The sequence below is a fragment of the Aphis gossypii genome, chromosome 1 (genome assembly GCF_020184175.1).
Source record: "Aphis gossypii isolate Hap1 chromosome 1, ASM2018417v2, whole genome shotgun sequence".
Lineage (NCBI taxonomy): Eukaryota > Metazoa > Arthropoda > Insecta > Hemiptera > Aphididae > Aphis > Aphis gossypii.
In genome coordinates, this window is record NC_065530.1 from 57142567 (window position 1) to 57169036 (window position 26470).

The 26470-nt window shown below is 26.1% G+C and overlaps 1 protein-coding gene across 3 annotated transcripts in view; it reads right to left on the reverse strand.

Annotated features, from left to right (window-relative positions):
• LOC114119611 (TBC1 domain family member 30-like) overlaps window positions 1-26470 on the reverse strand; it is a 38056-nt gene that overhangs the window by 8454 nt on the left and 3132 nt on the right. For 2 of the 3 annotated variants that reach the window (XM_050204847.1, XM_027981221.2), the window contains exons 2-4: window positions 16816-17077; window positions 11438-11602; window positions 3638-3787 (exon numbers count right to left, since the gene is read on the reverse strand). In XM_050204847.1, coding sequence (XP_050060804.1) covers window positions 3638-3787; window positions 11438-11602; window positions 16816-17044 — 544 coding nt within the window. In that variant the 5' untranslated portion in view covers window positions 17045-17077. The remainder of the gene's footprint in view (window positions 1-3637; window positions 3788-11437; window positions 11603-16815; window positions 17078-26470) is intronic. The other variant, XM_027981222.2, reaches the window with a different exon arrangement.

Sequence of the window (26470 nt, forward strand, 5' to 3'; positions counted from 1 at the left end):
TCTATTCATGGGCCACATTAAATGACGTCGCCGTGTATTAATATAATATAATATATTATATAGTTCAAAATGTAATATTACAATATAAATTTTTTTCATTTTTGGAAAAAAATTACTAACGTTATCAGATTGATTCCTTTGAACCCTCGGAACATAGGTGCAAACCTCAAGGGTGCTAAAATTGCTGAATATTAGAGTTAGTACAATGAACCCCATAAACGTAATTAGTACATTTATCATTCATAGTGAAGGTATTGCTAAAAACAGTTAAAATTGTTTTTTTTGTTAAATAATATAGTTTTAGTTTATTAAGTTATTTAAAGTTGCACTGGCTTTATAAATTCGTTTACTTTGTATGAAAGTAGTTTTTCTCTATGGAATGATTATCATTTTGAACTCTTACAATAGGTAATGGAAAATAGCCTAACTTTCTACACGAAAGTAATAGTTAAAGAATTACATACAGGTTAATACTTACAAGTGAGATAATGAGTAAGTCTATACATGGTAAAAAAATACGTATGTTGGTTAGTATGTTAAGAATGATAAATGTAACATATTAAGATGCTTTTTTTAATTTTTTAAAATATTTGCATCAGCTAACCAAATTTTAGTACATGATATATGATATATAAAATATATTTTTTATTAATTATCTAATCAGTAATCATTTATTTTAAGTATACTAACTTTTTATATTGTTAAGATCATACATTTTTATTTAAAATTTTTCAAGATAATTATGTGAGTTTGCATCATTAGTACAAGCTATAACATGTATGTAGAAACATATATAATATTTTTTTCACTATGTAGGAACTTATAAATGTATGTTTTTAATGTGCTAGGTCTTGTGTTGGAACTTATATTTGTTAAACACAACAGATTTTTCAAGATAGATTATTAATTATTTTATCGATTAAACTTGACTAATAGAAATATAATTTTTATTTAAAGATATTTTAAATAAATATACGGAAAATAAGTGTACATTAAATTTAAATCTATATTATAATGTAATAATTCCCAACACTATTAATTAAATAATTACCTATTTATTTTTGATTAAAAATTAATTATTTTGCAAAATATTATAATTATTGATATAAATTCATAATTAGATAACATATTTAACGGAGGTGGTAGTGGTGGCCGTTTTACTAAACGACCACCAGTATATAGGTAGTAGTGTGTGAGGGTCACATATGGCCGGGTCTGCAGTTTTACCTACAATATTTTTGATTCTTCAGCACCCTCGATGCTTTTGGCGATTTGCGCCTGTGATCCGGAACTACAGAGGAAAGACTACATGATTATCATATTAAATTTTAACAAATATTATTTAAGCGTAACAGTCGGTTAAAATATATCTGTTAAATGCTATCCACTGACACAGCGAAATAAAATCACGTGAGTTATAACATTATAAAATAAACCGACTAATTTATATCGTATACATGATATTATTATATAATATACACACCCGTTCAATTATGTGCTGTACATACTATGCACAGCCATAAGTACCTACGACCATCGTGCGACAAAGTCGAAGACTTTGGGAAACGCATATTTTAACTTGAACCGAGTACCTAATTCATTACGATGATGTACGGCATCCTGTGAATAATGATTGTCGGCTAGTATTATATTATCACTGGCACATCATTATCCCGCGCGACTATCTTTCGACTGGAGCTTGGCATGTTATATTATATTGTTATATACGAGTAGTAAATTATATGGGCGTGTATAAATGTACAGCATATATATATATATATTATATTATGTACGTTGTTAGAGAAGCCGCAATTTTTAACAACAAAATATAGTCGTTATTCATCATACTTTTATGAGCACCAGTACATACCACATTATATAAAATATCACAGCGTATATTATAAGAAAACTTTCTTTGATAAATAAGTTAAAAACATAAATTATACAGAGTGTCTAGGCGCCGCATGTGTCCACGTTTACGACAATAATTTAAACCGAATTTCCGTTTACTCGATTCTTCGGAATTTACGTTGGTTGATTTTTTTATAGAGACAATTAATGTATGTATTCAAAACGTATAATATTATCCTTATTTCCATTAAGTATATTTGAATAAATAGAAAAAAGTGAAAAATAAACAAATAGTAATATCAGTTTTAAAGTTTAGTCAGAAGCCGTATAGAGTGGAGTGGTGAAATAATATTTATGTCTTGGTTGGACGTTTATGTACGAGAAAAATACAATGGGCCACTCTGTATACATAAAATTCATAAATAAGTATTACATATTAAATATATTTGTATATGTGTTTGTCTTAAAAAAATAATTTTTTTTGTTTGTTTTAATAAATTGCTTTTTTCCTAAGAAAAAAGTACGCTAAAAATTAAATTAAAATCGTGTATATTATCGACCATAATAACTATACGTACCCTTCGTATCGTATCTACACCATAATAACAATGTTATTGCTTATTGATCGTTTTATAAAATGTCCAGTTTGAATTTGGGTATTTTATTTTTATTATCTCAAAAATAATATTATTCATTATTTTATTATATTCGAATCCCTTTGAAGGCGTCCCGCGTAATAAGATAGTTAACGCGGGATTCAAGTCACGTAGGTTTACCTTCTGCAAATGATTAAGGAGGTATTTTTTGTCTACTTTTTTGTGCTAATAATATTCTCACCTTTTTGTTTCAAAGAAAAAATATATTGAAATGAAAACTCCGCAATTTTTTTTATTCAAAACTAATTATAATGGGGGTTTTCCACCGATCGAATCGAACTCAAAAAAATAATATATGTACTTATTGCGCTTTTTAAATACTTAACATTTATTGCGACCGAGAAATATTGACCAAACTTAATTCGATTATAAAAAGAACGTGATGGAATCGAAATTTTATATTACATTATTACGATAACAAAATACTGTTCCGCAGGTATCTGCAAATAATTGTCTATATTGTCATAATATACATAAATATAAAATATTATATTATATTTATGACGTATTTGTTGTGTTATCATTAAAAGTGTTTGTTTATCACGATAAAGGTGCGGGAAGAGTAGTAAAAAGTGTCAACAAAAACCTAAAACCGTACTTATCACCCGTAATGCACGAAGTATACCTATATTATATATAGTATAATTTGAAATTATGTGTGCTCGATGGAAAAACAAAAAGATTCTTCATAAACAATTATTATATAGCCGTAACGTTATTATTACATGTTATCACATATAACTATATATTATTATAACCGCTTACAATAACAATGCACGGACACAATGTTTGTACCTTAAAGGTACTTAAAATGTTATTTTAACGTTGTATCTACATCAATTTAATTACAATAACACAGAACATATCATACGGACTACTGTCTATACTAACAACGCGGTGTATACTATATTATGATCGTTCATATAGCACATAAATATATAATATTTATATACATTTCATTGTGTCTGACGATCGAATAAAATAATTTTTAAAATTATTATTACAACGCGAACGCCTAACATATTATATAGGTACCTAGGTAATAATATATATTGTAACGATATAGCCGTGTTTTGTGTGTGTATTATTATATGCATATGTGTTTATGTATAGACTATAGAGGTACTCACTGAGACTGGCAATATTCTTCAACGTGTTGAGCAAACCATTCATCACATCGCCCGTCTTCCAAATGTGTTTTGATAAGGAATATTTCGTTCGTCTCGATTTGCTGTCGCCCGGACGAGATGACGGCGATGACGGTTCAAACACCGGACGGTCTGAATGAAGAATGCAATTTACTATACGTTACATTATACGGCACTGATATGGTACGCGTTTCCTCCTGTTGTGCGTTAAAACATGCGCATTACGTTTTTATCGATCGGCGGCCAACCCCTCTTCTCCTGATACTATTGCGGGGGCGGCGGCGGCGGTCTACCCCGCGTGCACACGTGCGGTGTGCTTCGCTCCGTCAACCCTTCCCGGGTGCTAGAGAGTATGATTTTCTGCCCCTTCCCCAACTCATTTATGTCCTATGTATCGCGTTATCTATATACATGTTGTACCTTGTACATGTCGAGGTAAAGTGTATGGACATTATATAACATATTATAAATACATTGTGATGAAAAAAACGTATCTTTATTTAGCCGTCGTCGAGTCGAATGGATAGTATAGGCACACGCAAATCATGTGAGAAGGCTTGTATTGATATTGGTGGAATAGAGCTTAATAACGGTTCTGCGACCGCGTTACAATTTTAATAACGACTCGTAAACCAAGCAGGGTTAACGAGACATGCATTATAGTCGAGAGTAAGACGACAAGTATTAGACAGTAAATTATTCTCGGCTCTAGGTTGAGATGGTTCTACAGTAGCGGGGGACGAGGTATCGGCGGAGTTTAGTACGAGCGTTATTGTTTTGGGGATGATCATCCAATAACGACGGTTTATTGTCATTTCGGGTAAAAGGTTTTTAAATCACTAAAGTCTAAACCGATGAAATTCTGTCATTTTGATACATAGATATCAAGAAAACAAGGCATTCAGCTCGCTGAATGCAGTGTAATTTATTGCGTTGACGTTAGATCTTCAAGCACGTTTTTGAGTTCAGATACAAAACTAGCGATTTAGTCATAATATTAAGACGGTTATTGTTTCAACTAATTTTTATCTACTACCTAAGTGAACTACGAATTTGTGTGATAGATATTAGAAATTATGATTTAACTTCCATACGTAAGATCATCACCTTGAATTTACCCGTAATATAAGTTTGAGATCCGATTTAAACCACATAATTCTTGAAATGATTAACTTCATAAAATGTTTGATGCATATTTTATTTTTTCATATTCATCTAATATCGTACGGCGCAACGATAATGATGTCGAATAATTCTCCCTATAAGCATGTAACCACGCATAGTTATTTTTATAGTAAAATATTATTGAAAAATTAAAATATATTAAGAATTTATTGTTTTAATATATCCTCAAAAACTGACTGAGATTGCACTAATAGGGTGTAAATCGTAAATCTTAATCTATATTGTCGTGGAACAGATGATTATTAACTATACCTACCATTCGTTATATTAGCCTTAACTAATATGTTATAGATAAAACTAGTATAGGTGACTTAAAATATTTTTTGAATACAGAACATAATAACATGTATATTTCAATAAATATATCAAAATAGTTTTTTAGCGGTTGGTGCCGTTTTAAGCATTTGATTTCAGATTTGGTTGCACATATAGATCTGTATAGTCCATAATAGTACAAAAACTCTCTAGTTAATAGATTTGTAACGACGCCGTCGTGAAATTTTAAATCTAACTTCAGTTGTTGGTAAATTGTAAGGGATAGACAATTTTAAATTATTCAGAATTAACATTCGTTAGGTTAGGTTAATTTTAACGAATGTGGTAGATGAGTAATATATAATATTATGCTTTGAAAGCTACTTTATTATAGTTGGAGTGTTGGGCAGTCTGTATATAGATCAGATTGCAACTAGATCAACATACTAAAAAGTATAAAATACAAATAGTACCATGAGTATCAAAAAGTTGTTATTTTTTCTGTAAAAATAGCGTGTGTGAACATAGAAGCCCTATATTAAATCTTATGAACCAACATAATATTACGGTAGGTATATATTTTACACATATTGACGTATTAAAGTAAATACAATTATTTTAAAATGTAAATTTATTATATCATACAACATGGATCAATTCTACTAACAATAGTAAGAATTATGAGTTTTATACGAAAAAATACGTACCTACATCAGTATGTTATATAAATATATAATATATTTAATGATATTAATATCAAAAGGGTATAAAAATATCCGTCTACAGTAGTCTCAAAATAGATACGCGTTAATTGGCCACTTGTGCATAAATAATAATATGACGTTTTAACGTCATTTAAATATTTAAAGTCACTTACATAAGTTATAATATTGATGTAGAGTAATACACGAAACCATAGAGTTTATTTTGTAATAACTACCATCTAATTAGAGTATCGATAAAATTCAGCTACACCCACCCCAGCTGCGTAAGTACATACTTAGTCATGCTATTGCGATTTTACGATATTGATTAGTTCAAATATTATATTTTGATAATATACACTAATATACTATTATTGTCAATTGATTCCGAGAAAATATCTATTTAAGTTATGAAAAGTATTTATTATATCAGTTATAATAATAATTATTATGATTACCTACTATTTATAAGAATTTATATAATTTTGATCTTATTTACGCAATTATATACGATTTAGGTGATTTTTTTTCAAAGTGTAATCGAACACGTCTTATTTTTACACGGTTCGATTGGGGTTAACGACTTTAATTTTTTATTCGTTTGCTACTACAGTGAGTTCAAATTAAAGTAATACAAATAACGAAAATCCGCAACCCTCCATTGTAGACTTTATATAATATTGTCCAATAAAAGCACACAGATCAAAATAATTTAGTTTCAATCCATATATATATTGACATATAACAAAACATAAGCATTCTGTTTAAATAAAAATAATTATTTATTTATTTTTGATATATTTGTTTGTAATACTAAACTTTCGTTATGCAAAACTATTTAATTAATTCAGATGAAATAAAATAAAAACTAAATATTATTTTAATATAAACGTTTAACTTGTGTATTTTGTTTTTGAAAAGTAAAAATAAATAGTAAATTCGTTTCATAATAGTAAATTATTTATACTTAATTTTTGTTTATTTAGAATTTAGATTCTAAGAGTAGCGATGAAGCTAAATTTTCATAAAATAATTAAGAAAAAAATAATTATATATTTGGTGAATCTAGACAAAACAAATTCAATATTTCAAAATTAATTAGTATAGGTACCTAGTAAAAGTATACCTAAAATGTGTATCTATAGAATATATATATACCTATTAAGTAAATATAGATATATAGATATGAAATCAAGTTTATCTATGCAAATTAAATCACCCGTAGGTACTAGATTAGGTTAGGTTAGGTTAGATAATTATTTTTATTACTATAATTATTATTTGTTAGATAGATTGGGAAATTTTTCAAAAATTAAATTTATTCAAATTTCAGGTAAATTGATTTTTTTAAATAATAAAAAAAAAAATATATATATATATATTTTAATGTATCATCTAATTCAAAAAATGGAATCTACATCATCATTAAACATAATATATAAAATACATATTTCTACTATTTCTGTGTAATTATATTTAATTTAATTTTTACTCTTAAGGTATTAGCAGATACAAAATTGTGTTTTAATTATATAACAATTTTGTTTTTTTTTTTCATTAACATCCATTTGATAGCAATCTTCAAGAGGTAAAGGGCAAAGCTTAATATCGAAAATCGATCGAACAATTATCTGATATATTATGTTTCCAATAAATTACTAATTAACAATAGTGCTGATGTTGGTTTATATTAACTATAGCATCGGCCGGATAATCTCCAAGCTTGAAAATAGTGTTAATTTGATTTATTCTCTATTACAAAATAGTCTAATGGAAATTTGTTTTATAAGATGGTTAACTAAAAGTTCAAAATTTAACGAACAACATTGGTAAATTGATTATACTATGCCGTCTAAAGACATGATAGAGTGGAAATTGACAATTGATTACTTTTTTTTTTTATAGAATCTATACTTTTTATTTTATCTGTTTATCTCATTTTTTTTTTTTTTTTGATTAAAAAAGATCTAAAGATTGTAGAGTTTTCTGTATGAAACTCCATTTACAAATTGATAATACAATACAGAGGATACTTAATTAAGTTAGTTAACAAGTATAGAATTCGAACATTTTGAAATACTATTGTAAAAGGTCGGAAAATAACTAATTATTAAAATCATTATTTTTAAGAATATAACATTATAATCAGATTTTATGATAGATGTAAATGTATAATTACGTAGATTGGTTTAAATCTTAAATGTAAAAATATTAAAAATTTGAATTTGATTTTATTAAAAAGTATATATTTTCAGAAAATTTTTTGATTTTATTAAATTAATAATTTAAAATGAGATATTACACAGAATAAATATCAATTAAATTGTTATAGTAAAATATATTTTGGAAATATTTAAAAAAAGTTTCTGCTTTCTAGTAAACATATTGTTTTACTGTATTATTATGCAATTAAATATGAATTGTTAAAAATGTTTTTGTCTTATAAATATTAACTATAAACTGAAAATAAACCAATTTATCTGATGCGTATAAAATCATTTACTTTTATATACGGACTTACACGTTTTCATTTGTAATTGTGTAATATAAATAAGTATTTTTCTTAATGAAATAATAATATAAATTAAAAACAATGATAGCCATTATGTAATAATATTATGTATAAAAGAGATATACTTATTTAACAATGCGCATCAGTTGATGGTTGACCTAACTAGTAATCCTAAATAGGTACTTATTAATAGGTATAAATTATCAAAAAAATAAATAAATTGTTCTTATTAAATAATGCTATGAATAAGTTAAGTTTAAAATGTAGATATTTTACAATTAATCTTAATAATAATCAATATCTAATCATTTTTAAAGAAATACAATATGGAAAGAATGTTGGATGACTGGACAAGAACCGAGAAACATCGTATCTTCATATTATATATTCAACCATAGAACTACGCTACCGCATTTTAGTTCAACTAAATACTGATCGATATTACATTTGGACATGCCATTTATTTCGGTAAGTTGTGTCTGATTTTGACCAATCGCCAAGGTTTATTTAAGTGTTTTCATTGCAGGGTGTGTCCACAAGAGTCACAGAAGATTGATTTGCTAACTTTAGATGGTGATTAACTCTAAATATATTTAATATATGTATATATATATTGTTAGACATCGAAAAATATTATAATTAAGATACCTATAATATAATATGACTATTTCGGAAAAGTGGCTCATAAAGAAGATTTGCCAGCTTGTTTACTATAGACCTGGTTCAGGACTTATTTTTACATAGGTTTGGACCTATTTTGCGTATATAGCTATCTAAGTAACTAATTTGGTTTAGGAAATGGGTGCTTATTTTTGTGATGGTGAGTGATTCGTGTGTATAAAACCTCTGTTGCATATTAATACATACATTAATGTAATCAATGGTAAAAAAAAATATTAGACAACTTTCGTCATACGAACTTGGTGTGTAAATGTTTTATGTATTGTAATAATTTAACGTCATTAGTTATAACCTAGAGATTTAAGAAAGACTTAGAAAACATAAAGTTATAGAAACAATTTTAGTTGGTTAAAGTTAAATTTTAAAATCTGTCACAAACCATTTTCAAGTATAAATATTAATATATATACATAGTTATTTTTGTTAAAAATAACTAGCATATGCACAACAAAGAATATTAAAATTGAGTTTAGAACATGAATTTAAATAACATACATGAAAACTAAAGTGTTAGTTTGAAGGTGCATTTTTCAAATGATTTAAAAGAATACATTATGCAATCATAGATTTGAATATATTTGATCTTTATGTTTATGAACCGAACGTTGAATAAGAAGTATTAAATTTTGAATAATGATATGTACGTGAAATAGTCAGACCTAATTTTTTTTTTGCAAATGAACTTCTAAGTTATTTTAAATTTGTATAATAAATATTTAATCTGTAAAACGTCAAACAGTTAATAAAAAAATCATTATAAGAGTATTTTTGGCGGAAATGTTTTTGTTTGAGCGGAAATGATGTGATTTTATGAAATAAAAACAACAAAGCGGTGCGAAATGGAATCGAGATAAAATAGGTAGAAGTTTTGCACAATATGTACTCACCCTAAGGGTACTCTCTATATAACGTTTTTATGGTATATATTATGTGACTCAAGTGAAAATTAAATGCCGTACCGAGAGAATGAAATTTAGAAGGAAAGATTTAGTTTTTCAAAAAAAGGAAAGAAACTTTGTATTATATTTTATAAAACCTTTCGTTTCAAAATGATTGAGATAAGCTATTAAAGTAATTATTTTTCATTTATCATTTAACCAGAAAAAAATATCAATATCGGTTCCCAGTATAAATAAATTTATTATTTTTTGCCTATTATTTCGGCAGAGGGTAAAATATTGAACCATTCGCATTTCGGATGGGTGGTGGGTTTAAAAATATTAACGAATTATTTTGTCAACAGAGTTGAGTAATGAACATACATTTTGAATCCCTATAGGATTAAAACAAACAAGAAAAAAAAACCAAGAATGAAGTTAGGGGAATGGTTAAAAAATAATTTTCAATGTAGCTTTTTTTAACTCAATGTTTTTGTACACTTACTTTTAATTTATTCGATTGCGGTCGTGTTTAATTTGAAAATAAACAATTATCGATCCGATGCGCGTATGTTATTAGGAATAAGTAAAAAAACCGAATGTCTTATCCATGATTCAACATTTACCTATTGTATTCAACAATATTATTGTAACAAATCGGACTTATAAACATACACAATATTTCACTTGTATTTCACCTTATATTATACAATCGTCTCGAACATAGCAGTTTGTAGTCGGAAATAGCAGTGTGCCAAAAACCCAAACTGAAATGAACATATTATTTATTATCTCCACATTGTCATTTTCTGGCGAATCGACCGCAAACCAAGTCTGACAGTTGCTTGAAAAAGCCTTCTAAACATCCAGACTTCTATAATGTTTTTATATTGTGTACTGCCACAGTGTCGCTGTCTCCATCGTGATACAACGAGCACGTGTGGAAAGGGGTCAAGGGGCGCCGAGGTTCGACTAAATATATACTTAAATACACTATATGTATATTCTATTTTATTATTCGTGAACGTGTATGCGTATGTGTGTGTGTGTGTGTGTATGACAGTGACAAACGTTTGGCTTTTGTCCGACGAGCCTTTTATATCATATTTCGAAATCACTGTTGGAAAGATTTTTGGTAACTCTCGTCAGTTTCACGGGATCGTAGTCAGCGTGAACTTTTAGTATACTATAATATTTGTATATAATAATAACTCGTGAATCGTCCCTGCAGTGCAAATCTCTATCGATCATATTATTATAAATTATAATCTATTAAAATATTGGTATACTCAAGTGAAAGATATCAATTTATAAAGTATAGTCATGTTTTACACAGACAATATTTGATGCTGAAGACACAGAGCATTTTGAAAAGTCGTGACAAAATATTAGAGAACATATTTTTCGTTCGTTTAACCTAACGGCTGAGATTAAAGTATCATTGCCTATTTGCATATATGGACAAGGCAAAAACATTAATTCGGCCATGATGGTATTAGTAGTGTTAATGTGTAGTGAGATAGGTAAATTATATTATTACATAATCTGCTGTTGAGTCGTTACTTACTTCGTTTCATGGAGTACGCATGTAATAGGGCTGTGATCATGTTGCACTTAGCGTCCCGGCGAGCTATCAAAATGTCTCTCCTCTTCAGTGCCTTAACTAGCGTTTCGCAGCACACATTCAACTGGTCTCTGAGCAAGTCAACCGTTGTAGATAGCTCTTCTACGCCTAATAATAACAATAATAATAATTAACATACAACATAAATGTATAATACATATACTATACACTACAACATGCAGTGCTCGCATTTTTTAAAGGGGAAGATTTAATCTGTTAGAGATAGGGGTTTTTTCCCTACTATTTCCCTAAAGACAGTTGGAATTAAAAATGTTTTCAAAATATTGGAGTGACGAGACCCAGACATGTTTGCACTTCATAAAATGTTTGATTTATTTCAATTTCAGTGATATATACTTAATGATAAATAATACTTTTTGCACATTATGATTTAATAGAACATAAATACAGATCTAGAGCGGAGCGATCGCTTTTTCACCAACTTCTAATACGTGCTTTTCTTATATATAATATCGATTATTACCATAAATATCGAGCTCAAAATCAGTTCAACTAAGTACATGCAACTTAATCTACAGACGGGTGTGTTTATTCATAAAAATAAAATCTGGTCGAAAGCTATCAAAATTCAAAAGTGGTTAACGTGCAAAATCCATAAAATATAGTATTACTATTAATAAATTATTGTTAAATATGATTTGATATAAAAATTGATTTCAGAGCACATCATATATAATATATTATATACTTAATGAAATCAGTTTGTCTGTACAGTAGACATAAATATTAATTTTGAGAAGTTATCATTGTCAGCTATTTAATAAATGTAATAACCTGCAGTTCATATATATTTTTATAAAAATATTATGACATTTGTTTACTCTCTTTGTATGAAAAATAATAAAACAATAATAACTAAGGTATTATAGATTACTTTCCAAGCGTGTTGTATATATTTTAATATATATATATCAAATACCTAGTTGTACACGACAGCAAAATTATTAAAATTCTTCAAAAAAATAATGAAAAAAAAGCATTGTATAAGTTTACCAACTACGTACAAAAAACAAATATAAATGTCATCGCGTAATGCATCGAATTCAATTAGCGCGTTCTACTTTTCTTTTCTTTTTCTTTTTTTTTTAACTGAATCGTATCATTTATACTACCGTGATTTCGTACGAAACCCAAAATGAAAGTGATAAGCATCACTATACTCGTGGACCACAAATCTGTTCGAATGGAAACACAAACAAGTAAATCTCTGTCAATCACAAAAGCTTTACCTTCAACGGATGGCCTATAATTTGGTTAATTTATACTTGATCAAACATGTTTGGACTGTTTTCTGTATAAATCAATCGCATTTATGTATGAATAAATTATATTATAATATAGGTAGGTATACATTTTACGCATTTGTCACGATCTCCTTCTCTCTCCTTTCTCTCTTTATTATGCCATTTTGCTATTTATAGACTTAAGCACGTGAGAGAAAACCGTTTTTGCGACTTATGTTTCGTGTGAGCTTATCACATTTTGTAAAGGATGTTACAGTAGGATGCCTGTATAGTTAGGTTAATGTATGTATATTATATTATAATAATCTTGTTTTCGTCAATTGCAGTGCAGTACCTACCTATTGTTTTACTATATACATGTACAATATTCCTACTCACGTAGCATACTATATTATCATTTTTTTTTATCTTTACATATTTAGTATACATGAAATGAAATAATGAACAACTTTATTCTATTTACGGGTGGCGGTAATAGTATGTTATGATTTCACAAAATTTACTATTTTCTGTATGCATGACACACTTTAGCAGTATACATAGTGTATTTATATTAAAAAGCAGATAGTTCAAATCATGCAACAAAATCTGTGACACTATAATTTTTATTTTTAAGTATATAATGTATTTATGTATATTACAATATGTTATAATAATATCACGATATGTCAACTAAATATTGCAATTGATAATCCATTAAGCTGAAATGATTTGATAATCTATCGAAGTATAGCTTATAGGTTTAAGTTAAACGATACAATAATAATTACATTTTTGAAAAAAAAAAACATGATTCATTAATATTATAATATTAATACCTACTTTGATGTAGCGACTAAATTAATATTCCCTTCAATATTTTGCATGTATTTATTGCGAGAATGTAAGTTCATTTTCAGAATTTTCAAGTTGGCCGTTCATGAGTTATAGACAAAATAAGAATGTATGGATTAAATTTACGTAGTCTACCCACGTTACTTTAAAATGTCAAAATATATACCAAAAAATGTGTCTAGATTTGCGAAACGTAATACGTAAGCGTAAACGTATATTTCAGGTATGTGATTGAAACTATACAGATTACCGAATACCAGATAACAACCATATGTATATATGTTAGATTAAAACTCGTGAATTCTAAAAATGGACTAGCAAATAAGACGCTTTAGTTTGATATGTATGAGGATGCGAGGATAGTTACAGTACAAGTACTGTTCTGTAACTAACAAGTATTGTACTGTTTAAGTACAGTATGGAAAATTTGATTATTCTTTGAAACATAATTTATTTCCATCACAATAGTGATAAGATAAACAATTTTAGTAAACTTTTTTTGTAGATAAATTATTAATATTTTTTATTAAATCCGACCTACTTATGGTTAGAACTTAATCAATCAACAATTAGTTTGTTAATTGAATCTACAGTTGATTTTTACGTCTCATGCTTAGGAAAAAAATAATTTCATCGTCGTTCTCGAATAATATTTTATATTTTCCTTCTTGTAATAAACGTAGTATAATATAATATGTATCTTGTATTTATTTTCTGGATGAATTTTAAACGTGACACGTATAGTTAAAAGATTGCCGTGGACGTTGTCGCAAAGTCACACGGTGTTTTAATGTATAACATTATTCTCGAGCGGATGTTTACTTGCGCACGAGCGGAAAATAATGAGTGAAATATAACGCACGGCCCGGCGAAGAGAATATTTTGCGTCTATCTAGCTGGTGAGTTCCATTTAAAATATTGTATAATATCATAAAACTAAATTTATACTCGTGGCAAAGAGAGTGGAATATTGGCAATACTACTAATATGTATTATTATACCTTTTGTGTTTATTTTGTTTTATTTTTATTTTATATTACATTACGGGACGAACCCTTTAAATACAGAATATAATATAATAAGTAATAGTAATTTGCTTTGTGGAAACGAGGCTAAGTTTTAGAGGGGGAATGAAGGGTCAGTATTGGCAATGCGCATAAGACGGATAATCGGTGAATTAAAATAGTAGTTTGAGGAAGAGAATGGTATATGGAATGGAACCGATGAACGAGTACGACGGGAGGGGAGGGTTATAAATTTAAATTTTATGATTAATATTTTGTACGGTTAAAATAATATATTATATTTGTAATTCTGATAAATGTGGTTACATAAATTATAGTATAGATAGTTTAGTGAAAATTAAAAATGTATAAGATTACTTTATTCATCGCCTTCAACTAATTTTTATACCTAGAAAGACATCCAAGATATTGTTAATATAATATTGCCATATTTTACATTGACTTTTTTCCTAGTCATATCTAAGTAAAAAACTTGAAAGAATTATGAAAATAAATTTAAATTGTTTTGATTTTTTGGTTCAAGCATACTTATCATAAATGCACAACTATATATATTTGTGCATTACTTAGTATTTATAAAGCACGCGTATAAATGTATTGACGATAGAATCAAACTAAGAAAAATAAGTGAACGAGCGTTCGTTTATATTATATTATTTAAAATGGACTGCTCATTCAAAACCAATAACTACGAGTACGTAATAAATTATTATGGGGATATCTATTCAGCTCTGTCAGAATAGGTAGGCGTGCACGTAAAAATATATTATATTATATTATTGGACTTTCATGTTATTATTATATTATACAAGTATAAATATTGAGCGAACAGTTGCAAGTATAATATTCTACGATAATATGAATGTCGATATTATTTTCGCTTGATTGTAACATTCATCGTCCGTACGCCAACAGAATAATATTATAATAATAATGTACGTATATCCCTTATACTGAATATATCCATTATCCGTCAATAAAAATGAGTTGGATGAATTGACTATAATATGGTTTTCTGCGGTTCGTGAAGACACCAATACATGTATTATTATGTGTTTTCAATAGAATCGCCGCCACCCAATTTCAAAAACGATGAAAATGGTTTTGAATAAATGATTATCTGCGAGAAAATCTTAATTGAAAAAATTCAAAATGCGACATTTTTTAAATAAACCAAACCATTCGATTCTATTGATGAATCTGACAATTTACTTGGAACTATGAAGTATGTTATACTACTAAAATTATGACATTATTTCAGAATAATGACTAATGAATATTAATATAAATACAAATTTTTAGAAATTTTTACTATCCTGAAAATTCTAATTTTGTCTTGGTCATCAACAGATTTTAAAAGAATTTAAGCTTTCCTAAAAATACCTTTAAATTTGTGATTTATCTTTGTACAACTGGTTCAAGATTATAATTTTTTGTTATCTGGGATCCATTTTTATTTTATATAACTTAAGAATAACGTTGCATTCGTTAAAAATCCAAAATAATAGTATTATAAGTGAAATTCTCATTTATGAATTAGTATTATCTATATAGTCAATACGCACTTTATACAGCTGTTATCAAAAAAATATTCATTCATTTTTTTATCCATTATTTTATAATAGACACTCAATCATTATATTTTGACCGACGTTATAGATACATCACATTTTATCAATTTTAGCTTTAAAGTATAATATTTATTTTAAGTTAAATCGTTTGTTTGACTTCGTATCTGCAGTTTATCATCTACGATGGCTCATCGCATTTCTATTGTATAAATTCGATAAAAGAAGAAATAGTCATATTTAAGTATAAATTATTATTAATGCTATAGTTACTATAGTTTGTAACACTTGTTAGAATATTTTAAATAGATAACTTCATAATTTATATCTTTTTCATTTTCACTTCAAAATACAGATAAATTATTATACATTTAAGTCTATATAATATAGTGTAGTTGCAGTGTGTAAAATATAAAATATATACTATATACTATATAGTCTATATATTTTTCTGTAAATTATTAATGTAATATTTATGTATAAAAATCAGACACCTGTTATAAAAATATTAAATTTCGTTTCTTATTTGGTGTGAATAACAAAAAAATCGAACGAAGAGGGGTTAGAAATTTACAAACACACCATTTATTAATTATAAAACGTGATAAACTGCATTAGTTTAGTTTTACTTTTTCTTGTCAGTCTTTTGGACCATCCGTTGTTCGAGGAAATCGTTATTCTACCGCCGCTGTCGCTCCAATTCATATGGTCTGTCGAAGATTCAGAGGCTACGCTGCCACCACCACCCACTCTGTATATGTCTTCCAGTAGTTTGTCCATTAGGTCGGTGACCGAATATCGTTTCCGATTTAACAGTTGTTGTTGAACGTCACCGGACGGAGAATTCGCTGTTATCATCGCAGCCGTCGTTGTCGTCGTCGATGTCAACACCTGTACAAACCGACACAATTTCTATTATCATTAATATTATTAAAATTTAATGCATTTATTGAGTGGATACCATGAAACACGCAAATATTATCTTTTATATTATGAAATATGTTTGTTTAGAATTCATAAATAATAATATTAAACATTATTACATTTATTTCAATTAACTGTTTAAGCAGTGATCAGGTAATTACTATATTTATTTTTAATGTGGTTTTATAATAAATTATAATGTGTTATATTATACTCATTACTCTAACTTATATTTTTTTAAATTCTATAGTCAAATACTATACAACCTACATATAAATTTATCAACGCTATCTGGTATGTATTTATAAATATAACAGTTGTTTTTTGACAAATTTTCTAAAATATTTCATGTCTCATACAACGTCGTTTAATTTATTTTATGTATGTTCGCAATTATAATTTAATTTCAGATACAAGGTTTACTTAAAATATATTTTCTTTGGTGTACTAAAATCATCGTTAACTTTGGTTTGCAAGCATAATACAATATGTATCTATTCAATGCTCATCTTTAGAATATATATATTATATTATATTATTTTAAATTATTTTTATCAGGGAAATTTATTTAAAAAATTTAAAACTATTGAGGGTTTTCACAATATTTTAATTTTGATTAAAATAAATTAATATAATTTGCTATTGAAATTAATGTTACTTGACTGCCTACTGGATAAACATACTTAATCATGCATGTGCTTATTTCTTTTATACTTGTATATTTAATTGAAGAATTGGAATTTCTAATTAACTTAAATTTGATTTTAAACAACATTAAACTTGAAACTGACAGCAGACACAAACATGTATTTTGTCACTATTTTAAGAATTAAATATGTTATCTGACTAATAAGTTATAAGTTATGTTATTATGTAGTAAAAAGTAAAAAGTAATTAGTTATTATTTTAACTTATAAGTTATAATAATTTAATTAAATTAATTTAGTTTTTTTTAATTTGTTTATTGATCAAGTATGAAAGAACATTAAAAAAAAAAAAAAAATATCTTATCATTCAAAATTATTGATTTGTTGGTGAATTCTAGACTCAACCAAGAGAGATGCTAAAAGAAACATTTTTATACATAAGTTGTAGTTTGGTTAAGGTTTCTAAAAATTGGCTAGAAAAACAGTCAAAATCTTCCAGTCTTGCATTTAAACTTATAATACTATATTATGAAATGTACATATTTATTATAATTTATAATATATACATAACATGTACTATTGCACTATCATGAAAATATTTGTATTTTATTCCCCTTCAAATATTTAAGATACCTTTACAAAATATAGTTGTTATTATTTTTCAGAATGTGAAAAAAATGTGTTCCCATACGAGTCGATAGTTTCAATTGAAAACCACAATATAATATTCTGTAACTTATTAAACAAGTACCTAGAAATAAATATCTATATTTATTATATTTGAATTAGGTATTTATCAAGTCATAAGTAGGAACTGTATAGTTAGTTATAACTGTCATCAATATGAAAACTTAAAACCAGATTTTTTAACTAAAAGAAAAATTAAGTTCTAATTAATCTTTGAACCTGAACCATAAAGGGATGGTTATAACGTAAGCCAGTGCATTAAAACTGTGAGCTTGGAAGTTCTATAATTACTCATGCTATAGTACACTTCAAACAATCATGTTCTACAATAATAGTTAATAGTTAATAGTTATACATAAAATATAAAACGTATCTCAACACGTGCTGTTTGCTATGTATAATCGTATCTTACATTAATTTTCCACGAAATATATCTGTAACCTGACCTACGCTATTTATACACAAAATAATATGTAATTATATTATACGAGATTTTAATGAAAAATACTTAAAAAAGTACACTGAAACGTACGCATTTTATGAGTTAAATAAATAAATTTAGTGTATCACGTTTAAAACAATCATACTATTCGTGAAATAGCTACTTTTGACCAAATTATATTCTATTTCAACTAAAAGTCTATGAATATTAAACGTTGATCAGTGTATTAATTTAAGTGTTATACACGTTCGTTCAACGTATAATTATTTACTGTGTTATGTAGAGTTTGGAACTGTGTAATATGGTTTGGAAACTAGAATTTCGAGTGAAGTAGAAACAACTAATGAGGAGTTGTAAAACTTTCAAACATGGTACTATCATAATCGAAAGGTACTTCAAATTTCATGAGTTCAGACTTGAGAGAGTAAAATAAAAAGGGTTACGAACACAACGAAAGAAATAACTTATACCAAAGTTTTAGGTTGGCGAATTAGAAAAATTAGAAAAAATATTATTCCAAGAAATTATTATTTTGATACAAAAGTCTATTCAATTTTATAATATTATATAGTCCTTTAGTATTTAATGAAAAAGGCTTTAATAATAATTGAATATGGTGAAAATAATGTCAGAAGGGATTGAATTCAAGGAACTTCACAAAAAATTAAATAATGTGTACCTAAAAAAAAAACACTCGAGAAACTGAAAGAATTATGTTTCAATAAATTAGCTGAGTAAATGACTGCAGAAAAATAATTGTGTAAGCGGTGTTTTATTTTTACTTAAATCATATTGTATGTTATCATTTTTAAATAGGTATAGTATTCATAAAATTTTTTTATGAAAATACTACAATAAATCGTAAAATTTCGTTAGATAAAAAAACATCAGCTTTAAAAAAAAAATCGAAACATATCCGAATATTTTATCATAAATTCTAAATTTAAACTAGTTTCGTTCATAGGTTGTTATAACACATTATTAAGCGTATTATTTTTATTGTTCCTATAACGTTATTAAGTTAACACTTTTTTGAAAAACGATTGTCAAGCCAAAGTACACAATTTATTATAATATCAATCAACTATGTTGCATTAATATATTTTGTTTGAGTGTATTCATTGTTTTTTTTTTTTTTTTTTTAATGTATTAATATTATTATATTAACCTTATAATTACTACTGGCATTCGAAAATTAATGAAATGTTAACATTATACGTGAATAATAATATTATTTTTTCGGTTCTTCATAAATTGTATTATTCGGATTGTATATTTTATGAGCTCTTGTGTATTATTATTACCTAAAACATTAGTCGTTGAATATTCTAACCATTGTATTAACATGACATACTTTCTATACTTTTTTCGTTTTCAAGTATATTACACATAGGAATAGATAGCACTTGTGGTTCGTAAACAATATTACTATCTTCCTACTAATGTATTATAAAATTCCAAATTGAATTATTGAAAATAACCAAATTTAATATTTAGTATTATATTACGATTTAAAAAATATATTTAATATAATTAGAGTGTTCTAAAAAAATCATAAAAGCTAAAACGTACGAGCATAAGAAATATAATATAAGAGTTCCTATTGTTATTTTATATTAAAGTAAAATTTAAAATAATTGAGTATTTGTTTTACACTTTTCAACATTATAATCGTATAACAGTTAACTACACATTTTTGTTGTAGTCTATTCAATTAAAGTTCGTTATAGATTAAATTTAAAACATATTAAATGTAAATGAATTATTTATGATATAGATAAAGATGATAATAATATTTTAATTATAAAACATATTATTTAATATATTTCTAAGCTTATTATGTTAATTTTAAAATGAATTTTGAACAAACATTTATGATAACCGAATAATGCATTTATGTGCTGTTTAATTTCGTATTTCAAATATAACGAATTTCATAAAATTATTAATGCATCATGTAACTTGTTATTACGTTTGTTAACTTATTATAAATAATTTTATTGTTATCATTATTATTTATTAAAATAGTATGTAAAAAACTATTCAATGGATAAAATCTAATATTTATTAATATGAGTCATATTTCATCAAGCGTGTTTTTTTGTGAATACAAAACAATGCGTCCTTGTAGAGTAGCTATTTAATATAAGTGCGTTACTGTACTATACATTTTATTCAAAAGCTTGTCAAAATATTTTATTACATTACTGGAAATTTAATTTAGAATCAAAATAACTGGATTAAAAACATTTTAATTACAGTTACTAAACTTTTTTTTTTTTAATAAATTATTTATTAAATGCTATAGTTTATTATAAGACAACTGTATCAATGAATTGTTGAAACGTAACATTTTGAGTGAATTTATTTTGTTTTGTATAGATAGTGGCTGATACTTATAATTATACAGACATACGTAGCAATTGTAAAATACCGTAGTAAATGGAAGAATTATTAAATGTGTATACAATAATGTCTTGTAATTTACTTAGGCATAAAAAGTTCTCATTATTATATAGCTTGCATGAGTTATATTAATCTAAATTTTTTTGATAATTTTTTTATTAAAGAAAAAATCTAGGTACTTAACTGATCTATTCTTTTTAACAGTATTATCGTTAAGCTAATGACTATAAATGTAAATTACTTTAAACAGTGCTTGATTCTCGATCAAAGTAGCGGCGAGAAATATAGTGTACTATGCTTATATTTCATTCAGTAGTTAGGTAAAGCGTCGTAATTTTAATTTCTTTTTTTTATTTCTTAAAAATAAAATAAAATTATTGAAAATTATGGATTTTTATAATAAACTGTAGACTATTATAGTTTTTTTTCGTTTTAACTACTATTTTAAGTAATTACAAAAATCAAACTGCTTATTTATAAATAATCAACCATCATTAATTAATAATTATTACTGTTTAACAATAATTCTATGTAGTATTTGTTTAAATAAATTATGTGTAAAGCTTAACAAAAGATAATGTAAAAGGTAGGATAAAACAGTAATTGAGTTACTACTACTGTTGTAGCTTTTTTTCTCAAACATTTTTCGTTTGAATATTCTTCTTAAATAATAATTGCAAATACATAATACACATATAATATAATTTATATACATTAATATATATATACACATAAACATAAAAAAATAATTATTTTTCATTGGACCGAATCGATACTTTAAAAAACCTATTCTGCGAAATGTTAGTTATTGTGTTTTTAAATAATATTTCTTTGATTTATATTAGTTGTAACATGTAATTTTATATGAATTATTATTAACTTTAATGTTGAGATTTATAATTAATAATACAAAACTATTCTAAATAGAGGTAAGCGAATAGACGATAACTATTTTACTAATAACCCCGTATTAGCTGTATTCGATTTAAAACTTTATTGATTTGTTGTACCGATAAATAGAGAGGATGATTATAGGGAGTTGCATTTTTAAAATACAATAAAATTGATATTTATTTTAACGTTTTAAGTACAAACTCGTATCTATAATAATAGTTCGTTTGGAAATGATGTACGACCCTTCAGATTTGTATACATAAAAACAAAAGGTAAGTAAGCCAGAATAGTAGATAGTCGTGTATGGAATTAAATATGATATATGGGCTATTTACTGGCATGTTATTTTAAATCGACGTGTTTACTGAGAACGAGTAAGGTTTATAAAGGTTCAAAATATTTTAATAAACAAAAACAATACTTGTATGGTCGTGTTATTATAATGTCAGAATAAGATATTTTGTGAACCTTTTGTATGAAGGATTGTAGAAATATATATTACAATAATATCATAAAGATATTATTTTACTAAGTATTTGCACATTATATATTTAAATTTATTCTTTGGTTTTAATTTTTTTACCACATAATAAAATGACGGATCACAATTTTCATGATGAACAGGCAACAGGACAGTTAGGACATTGTCTTTGACATTATCACCTATATGTTGGTCGTAATTTCGGGCGAGACCATTTTTTTTTTTTTTTTTTTAGGAAAATAGATAGTGGAGGAAAACGGTATCTCGTTTTTTGAGGAAAATGGCTATAGCCGTAATTTCTATATCTTATATTATGGAAAACGGCCAGAACAGTGGTGGACTTCTAGGAAATAGCATTACTGACTACTGTCGACATATTTGAAATAAAATAAATTACTATAGTTTGATAATTACGTCATTAAGCATCTGGTTTATAGTTTATATTATATTGTCGTGATTCAAAGTAAGTTTTACTATTGAATCTCTCGTGTAGTTATTGAACGTTGTTCATGAAACACATATCGAATAGTAATATCATCGAGTTTTTGATCCGTAATATTTTTTTTTGTTAATATCGAATCAAAATTCGTAGGCAAGTACAATCATTATAATATTAATTAGAAATATTATATTAAATTAACTAGAATATAATAATATATTATAAATTATTATACTTGTTTTTTGATCTCTGCAGGAGATTTCGTTACAACTATGTTTTAACTTGTAATGTTTACAACATAATAAGTATACATAACGCATAAATTATTTTGTATGAAAAATATTATTATATTTTTTATTTATAAGAGTTTATTGTTATAATATATATATAATTAAATTATTTAATTGGATTTTATTTTTTATTTCGTACTACGTAAGTTGTACATATTATATTATATTTTAAAATAATTTGTGTAGGACTGTAGGTAGATCAGATGTTCGTAAAATATTAAACATAATATTTGACTTATTAAATTTAGACTTGTTATATCAGAATAACATTTATTTTATTGGATATTGGTCAAATAGTGATATTGGTAGGTAATTTTTTATTGATTTTAGGTGTGGGTGTGTGTGTGTATATTTTTCTTAAATATTATCTGAAAAATAATGATGGAGTACATCGATAAAATAATTATTTTTATAGCATATCCATTTCATTTATTTATACGATTTCGAAGCAAATATTAAATTGATTAGACAAAAGTAAATATATACTCGTATACATCTGTGGTGACTAAGAAACTCGGCCAAACATTAAAATACCTAGTACTGAACTTACACCCTAATAGTCGTAATTCATTAATGCCAGGATACTAAGACGGCTGGTCTTGGTTCATATTTCGTCAACAATTATTTGAAACGTCAAAATTATAAAATACATTTTGTGAGATGAAAACTCTTCTCTTTGACATCGTGAAAATAAAACGTATACATTGACGGTAGGAGAAAAAAGCGTTAGAACTGAAATAATAATACTGTTTGAGATAAAAGTTTTCTGTTTCAATTATGAATAATGAATATAATATTAACAGAAAATATTTTTGACTCTGTTCAACAAGAAAATAAAGAAGTAAAATTATTAATAAGAAAAAAGTAGTTGCTTTTAAGGTTATTTACTTACTTGTTTAAATGCTTATTATTATTTTTCCTGTTAAAATGATGGTTCACTATATAATTAATAAAATGTACAATTGTTATTTATTATTATTTATTACATTATATTGGAAATTTTATAATTGTTACAATATCGTTATTAGAAAAAAATCTGATCATTTTAATGACACGTATTTACTAGAATAAACGTTATTATTAACTTTTATTATTCCTGAGATATACCTACGGTAATAATATGCACATAAAATGGCAGTTAAAACTTTAGTCTTATAGGTACTTCCTGTTCTATTTAAAACTAATTAAATTATTTGTATAGATGGTCATGTTTTTAGAGGATTTACAATATTGTTAATAACATAATCATTACCTATGACCTTTTCTAGTATCTTACTTCATTTTTAGTTTTATTGGTACACTAAGTCATAAATAAGAGTCTTTTACCATTTATGAGCACGAAGTAAATATACTTGTATTAATTATTAAACCACAAAAAATTTATTATATATTATACGTATCATAAAATGTATTTGATATCATGTAAAACCTTGTAGCTATGGAACGTTAAAAATAAATTGCTCTTTTACTAGTTATTATAGGTACCATTATTATTTATTTACTCTTTATAATATTATGCTTTTAGATGGCTGACGTAAATACATAATATTTTACAAAACTAAATAATTAATATTTGTTGGTTGCTTACAGATAATGGTCTTCTTTAGTTTTACATATTAAATCCTTATAGTTATATATTTTTAATGTGTATTATTCACCATATAAACTTAATTAAATTGTACTAAAACATTTTATAAAGCATCTGCAAGTGATTAGCGACCGTATGCTAAAAAATAATATTTTGTAAACATGTTTGAATCGATAACTCAGATTATTGTTTATAATATTTTTTTATTTATGATCGTTTGTAAGCCATATGAGCATATCACTTATTAATGTTTACAGTAATGTGTTTTTCAGGTGCTATCGAATAAAACGTATTTGGGTCATAGTTTTGATATAGCAAGTTTCAAGAATTTGCATAAAATAAAATGATAATAATATAATAACTTTTATTTGATGTAATGTATAAACTGTTACTACACTTAGAAAATGTTATTAAAAATAAATAAATAAACAAGAACTGGTCAAGGTCGAGTAAATCCATGTTGCCAGTGGAAAAGGCTACACTTAAACAATTAAACGGTATCGGGGGTAAATAAGAGACTGAGAAGATACGCATATACATTTACATTTTATTAGATTTGAGAAGATTGTTATCCATCTTTGTATCCGAACATGGTGTGTTTTTTAAAAGTCGAGAGAGATAACGTTTTTTCTGTTATATTATTTAAATATTCGTCAAATAACATTTTATATTAAATAAACAAATGAATGAATAATACGTTTCGTCGAAAATTGTTACCCTTAAAAATTATTGAAAAATAAAATCTAAAACTAGCTTCCTTTTCATTGCGCTGCACTGTTACACATTTCATTATATTCAGGTACTAAACATAATATTACGTATTGTTTGTATACCAAGACACAATTGTGGAATATATATTTATTATAGCACCGTACGTATTATTATTATTATTATTGATATTTTTCTCATAAAGATACACAGAGAAATATGCATAAATATAATATACTCGAGTGGTGGCCAATCCGAATGACACGTGTTCTCATCCCGAGACGAATTTCGATGCACACGTTGCCCTACGGGCTTGAGATACTAAAACATTTATCGATAAAAAAAAATAATAAATATATTACTTACGAGTAAGTAAACCTTGTATTGAAACGCTAAGATTGAAAAAGTAATAATAATAATTTCGTTGAAAGATAGGTACAACATGGTCGCACTTTTATAAACCTATAAGCTAATAAAAATCCATTAAACTTTAAGCATTCATAAAATAAGGGTTATCTTTATACTATGATTTCGGATAACAATAATCTATTAACGATATTATTATATAATATACATATTATGTTATGTTTTATGTATATATATTTAACACAGTAACTATAACTATTTACTATAGTAACACTAATACTATAATAATTAAAAATATTAAATGTATGCTGATATCGAGCATTGTATTTGCTTAAAAATTATATTATGTAATAAATCAAGACCATCTAGTCCATTTTCTATTGTTTTTACATTTTATTTGACATACTTTTTA